Source organism: Lutjanus erythropterus, chromosome 13 (genome assembly GCF_056507025.1).
Source record: "Lutjanus erythropterus isolate fLutEry1 chromosome 13, fLutEry1.hap2, whole genome shotgun sequence".
NCBI lineage: Eukaryota > Metazoa > Chordata > Actinopteri > Lutjaniformes > Lutjanidae > Lutjanus > Lutjanus erythropterus.
In genome coordinates, this window is record NC_139329.1 from 26,919,626 (window position 1) to 26,928,526 (window position 8,901).

General features: G+C 40.9%; 1 protein-coding gene across 1 annotated transcript in view; it reads left to right on the forward strand.

Annotated features, from left to right (window-relative positions):
• Nucleotides 1–8,460, forward strand: part of chd2 (chromodomain helicase DNA binding protein 2) — a 31,048-nt gene extending 22,588 nt beyond the window's left edge. The window contains exons 27-42 of the mRNA XM_084733887.1: nt 37–129; nt 497–670; nt 1,622–1,791; nt 1,918–1,959; nt 2,197–2,336; nt 2,425–2,563; nt 2,654–2,804; nt 3,013–3,135; nt 3,261–3,383; nt 4,240–4,380; nt 4,582–4,698; nt 4,784–4,962; nt 5,055–5,154; nt 5,247–5,439; nt 5,557–5,803; nt 6,520–8,460. Of these exons, the coding sequence (XP_084590013.1) occupies nt 37–129; nt 497–670; nt 1,622–1,791; nt 1,918–1,959; nt 2,197–2,336; nt 2,425–2,563; nt 2,654–2,804; nt 3,013–3,135; nt 3,261–3,383; nt 4,240–4,380; nt 4,582–4,698; nt 4,784–4,962; nt 5,055–5,154; nt 5,247–5,439; nt 5,557–5,803; nt 6,520–6,805 (2,418 nt within the window). The 3' untranslated portion in view covers nt 6,806–8,460. The remainder of the gene's footprint in view (nt 1–36; nt 130–496; nt 671–1,621; nt 1,792–1,917; nt 1,960–2,196; nt 2,337–2,424; nt 2,564–2,653; nt 2,805–3,012; nt 3,136–3,260; nt 3,384–4,239; nt 4,381–4,581; nt 4,699–4,783; nt 4,963–5,054; nt 5,155–5,246; nt 5,440–5,556; nt 5,804–6,519) is intronic.
• The last annotated feature ends 441 nt before the right edge of the window (nt 8,461–8,901 follow it).

Genomic DNA, 8,901 nt, shown 5'->3' on the forward strand with positions numbered 1-8,901 from the left:
TTGTTAAAGTAAACCATGATTTCTTTGTTTCTGTAGGAGATGGATATTGATGAGATCCTGAGGTTGGCTGAAACAAGAGAAAGTGACCAGGGCTCGAGTGCTACAGATGAACTTCTATCACAGTTTAAGGTACCTGCAAGTTGTTACTGTTTTAAAGGTGGCTATAGGTAAATTAACATTTACTAATAAAAGGCCTTACAAAGTGTTGAATAGTTCTGAAATCTGATTGGGAATATTTATTTATTGAAGGCTCTAAGCATGGTCTAAAATTGTCATCATTGTCAGAGGAGTTTTTTAAATTTTAAATTTAAAAACTTAATCCTCATATTTCGCTCACATCACATAAACAAGCGCTTGTGTCATTCAGTTTTAACCTGACCTGGTTTTTGTACTGTTGCATTATTGTAGATCCTGATATGAAATCATGTAAATGTGAAGCATCCCTCCCTTACGCTCCCTTTGTCTTTTTTTTTCTCCTCTCTGCATATTGTTTCAGGTGGCCAATTTCTCCAGCATGGAAGAGACCACTCCAGAGTTCGAGGGGAAGCCCATTCGAGAATGGGACGACATCATCCCCGAAGAGCAGCGGCGCAAAATTGAGGAGGAGGAGAAGCAGCGGGAGATGGAGGACATCTTCATGCTGCCCAGAAGCAGGAGCTCTAACAAGAGGGTAAGAGGAGAGGAAAAATGTTGTTCATTTCCAGCGCTGATAGCTCTTAAGTTTTCTCTCGCAATACTACAATTTTGACTTTGATACCATGTTTAGTATCACGATACTTTTGACTGAAATGACAAAGGTTTGACACTTGATACATAATAGATCAGAAACAGATTAATCCTCGACAAACAGGATGCTGTTGGAAAAGCACAGCGTTTACAAAATACATTTACAATGAATTTTAACTATTTAATTTTAATTGCATACATGTAAAGGCTAATCTATAATTATATTTATTGGATCAAATATTAATATATTGTGTATTCTAGACCTGCCCTGCTGTTTGCTAAATTTATGGTGTCAGTGTGCCTTTTTTTTTTTACTGATCGTCCTGTTTGACAGTTCAGAGCCACCACAGTTTAGAGGAGACCTGTGGCTACTGCCAAGCTGTAGGCTATTTATGTATTAAACATTAAAAAAAAAAGCACCAAAACCAGACCCCAAAATAACTGTAGTGACATTGGATTACACTGAAGTTGAACATACTCATTTTGAGTGAATTTGTATGTATCATGGGGGTTTTGCAGAGTGTTGTGTGGGGAGGACTGGGTGGAGCAGAAGGACAGAGCCGGCACTCTCTGACAGACAACTGGGAGCTTCAGTGGAGAGAGCCAGGGGCAGAGCCGGAGGTTGTGGAGCTATAAACACCCCAAGTCACATCGGATTCTGCTCTAATCTGATGTACTTCACTTCATGAATGTATAGAGAGGAGAAGGGGGGCAGGAGAAAGACTGGGGGGCAACAACAGAAAGAACCAGATTCTCTTGAGCACGGAGTTCAAGTAGAGGCTGAATTGAACACAAACACACAGCCTCGGTCCCTGCACGCTGCAAAACTTCGCTTCTGAATGGCAGCTTCTTAGCATTTGAATCGATTCATAAGTTGTTGTTCTGGTTGTTTCAGGCTCAGGCAAATGACAGTGACAGCGACGTGGGCTCCAAGCTGAAGCACCGCTCCTCAGGCTCTGAGAGTGAGACCGAAGACAGTGACGACGACAAGAAGCCAAAGAAGAGAGGCCGACCCAGAGCCCGCAAGAACAATGTGGAGGGTTTCACTGATGCAGAGATACGAAGGTAAAGTGTTCAGTGAGCTGCTTTGTTTTCTTTTTCTTTTTTTTTTAAATCTTTGTTTTGTTATTTTGTCTGTTTTCTTTCATGAATACAACTAAAATGTTTTAATTGTAATGTCTTTAAAAACAGGTTCATTAAGGCATACAAGAAATTTGGAGCACCACTTGAAAGGTAAGCATGTAGCTAAATGGTCTTAACCAATCAAATCATGCAGAAATACGTGTTTTTCAGCAGTGAACTGGTAATAGCAAGAACATTTTTGAAATAAAAATATTTCAGTTAGCTTTTGTTTATATTAATGTACAAAGCCAAAAACTCAAAAATGAATTAAATGCATATTTATTATTAAGTATGAGCAATTAAGTTCTGTGACAAACCCTGCAGTCAAGTGCTCTTTTTTATATCCAGGTTGGAGGCCATCGCTCGGGACTCTGAGCTGGTTGACAAGTCCATAGCAGACCTGAAGAGACTTGGTGAACTGATTCATACTAGTTGTGTGACTGCGGTGCAGGAGCACGAGGAGCAACTTAAAGAGAACCCAGTTGAAGGTATTGTTGGTTTTTACTTGTTTGGAGTACTTTAAAATAAAAGATTGTGTTTCTCAGACCTCAAAAATGATGCATGGTATTATTCCAGCCAAAGGTCCTGGGAAGAGGCGAGGAATCAACATCAAGATCTCGGGAGTGCAGGTCAACGCCAAGTCTATCATCCAGCACGAGGAAGAGTTTGAGCCACTGCACAAAGTGGTGCCCTCCAACCCTGCTGAGAGAAACAAGTAAGACGCCAGTGCAGATATATGATGGAGCTCAGGCTTTGTGTTGTGGTCAAGATAAGATTGAATTTGACAAGTCTCTGTTTTCCACAGGTTCAAGCTGACATGCAGGGTCAAGGTAGCTCACTTTGATACAGACTGGGATCTGCAGGATGACATTCAGCTCTTGCTTGGTATTTACGAGCACGGCTTCGGTAACTGGGACCTGATCAAGACGGATCCTGACCTTAAACTCGCTGATAAGGTAAATATCTGATTTCTGAGTTGGAGAGGGTTCTTGTATAAAGAGGAATAATGGAGGAAAATCTAACTATAAAACAATGAGCACACACTCAGCTTTAATGAACACGTTTATTGTATGAATCTGGACCAAAACAGCCCTGTTTCGATGTAAAAGCTTTGAAAAATACCTTTACAAGTCAGCAGTCTAACATTGACTTCCCTCCGCACAGATTCTCCCAGATGATCCAAGCAAGAAGCCTCAGGGCAAACAGTTGCAGGCGAGAGCCGAGTATCTCCTCAAGCTGCTGAAGAAGGAACAAGACACCACAGACGTGTCTAAAACAGGGGAGGAGGTAGAGTATGCTGCCATTAATCACCGAGTAACTCCTCTATACTGTTTTCACCACACGATGTCTGCCTTTGATCCGCGCAAAGCAACCTACCACCCACACAGCTCACCCGGTCTCTTCCTCTAAAGGGCAAAGTGAAGAAGAGGAGGCCTCGAGTGAAAAAGGAGAATAAGATCCTCAAGGATGAGCAGGGCAACGACATCTCCTCCCCCCGCCTGTCCGACAACCCGTCAGAGGAGGGCGAGGTCAAGGTCAGTCATCAGATCGCCACTGGAGCATCACCTGCTAGTCTGTAGGGTGGAGGTTATGTGTCTGTGTCGAGTTTTTCTTCTGTCTGCAGTACAAGTGAAGGCCGTGTATTTATGTGAAGGGTCTTGCAGGTGATGTGCTCCTTCTTAAATATGCTCCAACAATTAGCAGCTGTGCTTTGTACTTTTCTCCATGTGTGAGTGTTTGTTGACAATAAAAACAAGTAGACAGTTATTTTAGTTGGAGTAAATGCAAAAATTGCCACATGGAATTACAAGACACCACCATATTACAAAATACACCTTCTGGTAATAAATATACTAGCAGATATAAATAAAACAAATTATCACAGTATATTTTCTAAACTATACTATCACTATAGTCTCTCAAAAAAGGAAGAAATATATTTCAAATGAACTGTATACTGAGAAGAACTGTTGCAAACCCACAGTTAATCTCAATAAAGAGCTTTTTTTCTGATATCTTGGGCTTGGTCTCCAGAAAAGTAGTTAATCTAAATGTGAATAGCTGACTCAATCTATGTGCACCATCTGCATTCACAAAATCAGTTTTGTTTTTTTTTTATCACTGAGCAAAGTATTAGACAGCAGTACAGTCACAGTAGGAAAGAAAGTGAAAGTCATTGTCTGTATTAGTCTTACAAGACTTAGATCGTATGGGTTTTTGGGCTCCTTCTGCACACTTTAGTTATTGTCTTTTTTTAAACTTCCCAATCAGAGTAACCACTGCAGCTCCTTAACAAAGACGTTCAATTAGGATGCACAACACCTGTCCTGTCTCGCTCTGTAACCTTCTGTTCTGTTGTTTAATGTACTGTCTTTTCTTGCGTTTGCACAGGACGATGGAACAGAGAAGTCCCCCGCCAAGAAGAGACAAAAGAAAAAGGATAACAAAGAGAACAAAGAAAAACAGGGAACTCCTAAGAAGGAGAAGGACGGGGACAAAGAAAAAAAGGGTACCAAGCCCAGAAAAGAAAAGGTATTCATGGCCTTATTTTATTATTCATCCTCATTAGAATTTTTCCCTTTATTATAGCATTAAAATGCAACAAGCGGCTTAAAGAATGTATTCAGAACATCATGGTCTTTTGTCAGTCTGTCCCCATCCTCGGAGTAATCTCTCAAATGTATAAACGGTGGATGTGGGTTAATTGATGTCCTTGCCTCTTTTGTCTTTCAGGCTAAAGGAGCCAAAGGGAAGAAGACTCAAGGTCCAGTTCACATTACTGCTGGCTCTGAGCCCGTGCCCATTGAAGGAAAGGAAGATGATGAACTCGACCAGGAGACTTTCAGTATTGTGAGTTTCTTCTTCCACTCTAACGCAAAGATTGAGTTTGATAAATAGCTAGTTACTAATATTATCATTTTGTGCGTGTGTGCAGTGTAAGGAGCGTATGAGGCCGGTGAAGAAGGCCCTGAAGCAGCTAGATAAACCAGATGAGGGTCTTTCTGACCAGGAGCAGCTTCAGCACACTCGCACATGCCTACTGAAGATTGGAGACCGAATCACAGAGTGCCTTAAAGCCTACAGTGACCCTGAACATGTTAAAATATGGCGAAGGTAAGAAGATTTAGATATTGTTTGCGAAATTAAATATGATGCTTATCTGTTCCACTCTGCTAATGATTATTTTGTGCCCTTTTTTTTGGCAGAAACCTCTGGATATTTGTGTCGAAGTTTACAGAGTTTGGAGCAAGGAAGCTTCACAAGCTTTACAAAATGGCACAGAAGAAGCGATCGCATGAGGAAGAGGCAAGTTGCCCTTATTTCTAGCTGTCTTATGTGATGAACGTGATATTTTTAACATAAAGAACATTGAAATAAAAATGCTTTGACATTTCCAGAAGGAGCAGAAGAAGAAAGAGGATCCTGCAGGGAGGGTCAAATCTTTCAGACCAGAGCCGTCAGGTTCCAGCCGAGACTCCACGGGTAATCCGCCATCCTCCAAAGCCGCATCTCACTCATCTCAGCCAGGGTCTCACGGACACCACAGAGAACCGTACAACGCTTCTAACAAGCGGCACTTTGGCAACGATGGTAAGTGCCAATTGGATTATTTTAGTTTAAAGCATTGAAAAGGCTGAGCAAAATGTTGAACTATTCCTTTAATTGAAGTTCACAATAATGGATCGGCTGTTACGTTTTTCATTACAGATCGGGGAGACTGGCAGCGAGACCGTAAATATAATTACCCAGGTAACAGCAACCAGCCGTGGCAGGGAGACAGACATCATCCCTATGACCAGCATCGCTACAAGGATCACTATGGTGACCGGCGTTCGCATGGAGACCCGTACCGCAGCTCGGGCAGTTACCGCAACAACAGCTCCCCTCGGAAAAGGCCGTACGACCAGTACAGCAATGACCGGGACCACAGGGGTCACAGACCCTATTATGACAGGTGACTTACTCAAATCTGATTACTCATTTTTTGTTTGTTTGTTTAAAGGGATAGTTTGGATTTTTTTTGAAGTTGGTTTGTAGGAGGTTCTTAGTCCATAGCTGATGTGTTACTTACAGCAGGTGGTGGTTGTTACGCACCCAGTTTGGAGAAGCAGCAGGAGCACCAGTGTAGGAAGCTAGGCAATAAACTGCTGTGCACAAGGTCAGCAACAAAAAGTATTTAGTCAACTAAAAACATCATATATATTAAGAATATTTTTAATGCTTTATCTTGCTGTCAGACAGCCTTTTTTTTGACGTTGGTCTTTTACAAGGTTAGTTTCAACAACCAAACCAAATAAACTGACCGACTGAGGCGGCAACTCCTGTGTTTGTGAGTTAAAATGACGACTGATGAATGTTTTTGACAATGAAGTCCTGTGGCTTTTCCTGCGGTGGTATCACGGGAGGTATATTTTATCGTAGTTTTGTTTCAAGGTTTGCAATCTAGTATCTTTGCAACTCTAGTTTTGAGGAAGGGGCAGATAAAACGAGATGTATCTTCCCCCTGTTCCTTTTGGATTTGTGTTGTGATTGTGACCGACTTCATAATTTTTTTCATTTTTCTGAAGATGTTCATTACATGAGAGGAACAAATAAAAATGAAATGAAATATCTGGGATCTATTATGTCATACCACTGTTTTAAAAAAAAATGCTTTAAATCATATTTCAGGCATCCGGATCCCAAAAGAAGACGTGGCGATGAATTCCGTCCCAACTTCCACCAGGGAAGAGAAGGCCCTCCTCAGGACTTCAGGAGGATGCCGGAGCACAGGCCAGCAGGTCCACCAGGGTCAGACCACTACAGCAGGCCCTTTCACCCTGACAAACCTCCTCCGCTGCTGGACCCTCGCTCCCCGCAGGCTCAGAAGTCTCCACAGGACTCCCGCTCTCCACCCGAGCGGCCCATAGACCCGAATGCCGCAGTAGATCCGAACTGGAACAGCAGGAAAACATAAAAGTATGCCAGTGCTGGCTAAAGAAACTGATCTGGGTGTTTTGTCCAGGGTCAAAGCCAAATGCTGCTGCTGATGGACAAGTCTGGACTCGCCAATCATAAGCTCACAGTTGGAAAGGGAATCAACGTGTACCCTCTTTACCAGCAAAACTGTTTTGCTCTTTTTTCCCCCAGTGACTGTGGCTGTGAAGGAAGAAGTTTGTTTCCTCCTTATAAAAACTAAAACAAGCATCTTTATTTAATGAATTGACTCGATCAGTCAACCATGACTAAGACTTGAGTGGAACGCTGATGGATGCTTAGTCCCATGGACTATTATCTAAGGAGAATTTAGGATACATGAACTGATGACTGATCTCAATCCTAAAAGTGCCTGAAGGTTTTGGCCTTTTTGAATGGTAAATGTATGGGATTATTCCCAGAGGACGCATGACATGGACATAATTTTTTTGTGTTTAGCTTTAAGTCTTGCAAATGATGTCATTTAGGAGATTTCAGTACAGAAGAATGTGTAACGTGTTTTCATCCGCACCTTCAAAACGTTAATCTTGAACATGTAGCTGAGAGTATCACCACGTGGGTTAAGATGGGTGATGGGACAGCCTTCTGAAATTTGAATGAACAATGAAGCCAGTATGTTTCCTCTAAGCACTCTACCAAGTTAGAAAGAGGTTTTTTAGCAAATTCATATTTCTCACATGTACAAATAATCATTATTTCTGTAACTGTGTAGCGATATAAATCATGGCAATCCTCTTGCTTTGTTCACTTTAAACCACTTTCCTCTTAGTATGCCCAATGAAATGAAAGCTTTGTAAGCAGTATTTATTGCAAAAACTTGTGCAAAGGTTCATAACACTATGACTTAGATTCTTTATTTTTGCCTTTCAGTATTAAGCTGGTTAAGAATGGTACTTCAGTGTAGTTTCAGTAATTCAACCATCTTTCCCCTTAATGTATGTTATTACTCAATTATGTCTGAAAAAAACTACAGTATGTGTTTAAAAAAAAAAACATATGTCCTAGTCTATTTTTGGCTGTGTGTCTGACTGACAGGTGTTGTGCTGTTGCTGGTAGGTTGTGAAAGGGTTATCAGGAAGTTGCTAATGACATTTCATTGTGTTTATTACCTTTGGTCACTCTTTTCCTGTGCCAAATCTGCTCCTGTCCCGGCCCTCAATTGTTTTTTTTTTAATGCTTCTCCATTTGTGCCTTATTTATGTGTGTATTATCATACTGTATATTGGTCCATGGGCAGTACTGGGGTCTAGCACAGACGGGATGTGTAGTATTACAGTCACATTTTAAGGAAATTGCTCTGAATGGAAAAATAGTGATTCAGTAAGAACAGGTGAAGGGACCATGTATTCTGGTAATCGTCATGTGGTTTCTAAAACGGTCGATGATTTGAGGGGGAAATCTAAAAAAAACATTAATATACAGAAAATCATGTGTGTTTCGTCCGGGGGCACTCAAACAACCTGTTACAGTGAAACAGCCAGCACATCTTTTCTTCCACTTAAACTACAGTTCCTGTATCATATGTTCTTTAAGAAAGTCTAAATAATTTATATTTGTGACAAAAACCACTCTTCATGAGAAATGTGCTGTACATATGTTTGAACATATGTAATAAACTTTGTTACACAATCACAAGTTTGTCGTCTTTCATTTCCTTATGGCTGACTTCTACCTCGTTAATGCTTCTTCAGGGCAGGTTTATATTAAGAGTAAAATGTTTGGTCGTTTAAAGGGACAGTTCACCTCCAAATCAAAAATATGTAGTCCAAAAATACATTAACATCACCGCCATGTTAGAGAATACTGATCCAGAAAAAAAAAACACAGCTCTCTCATTTACATATATTTGTTCACAGGTCTGTCTTGTCCTGTTTAATACAGTGGCGACTGATGTGAACGCAGCAACACACTGTCATGGGCACAAGTCTCTCGTCCATGAGTAAATCCACACTTTCGTCTGTGCAATGACACATTTGGTGGATGTAGTTTGGTAGACAGAAAGTAGTTCCTACATTAAACTGCTTACAACAAGGTCTATTGAGTTTTTAAATTATTTATTTATTTATTTATCTGTGC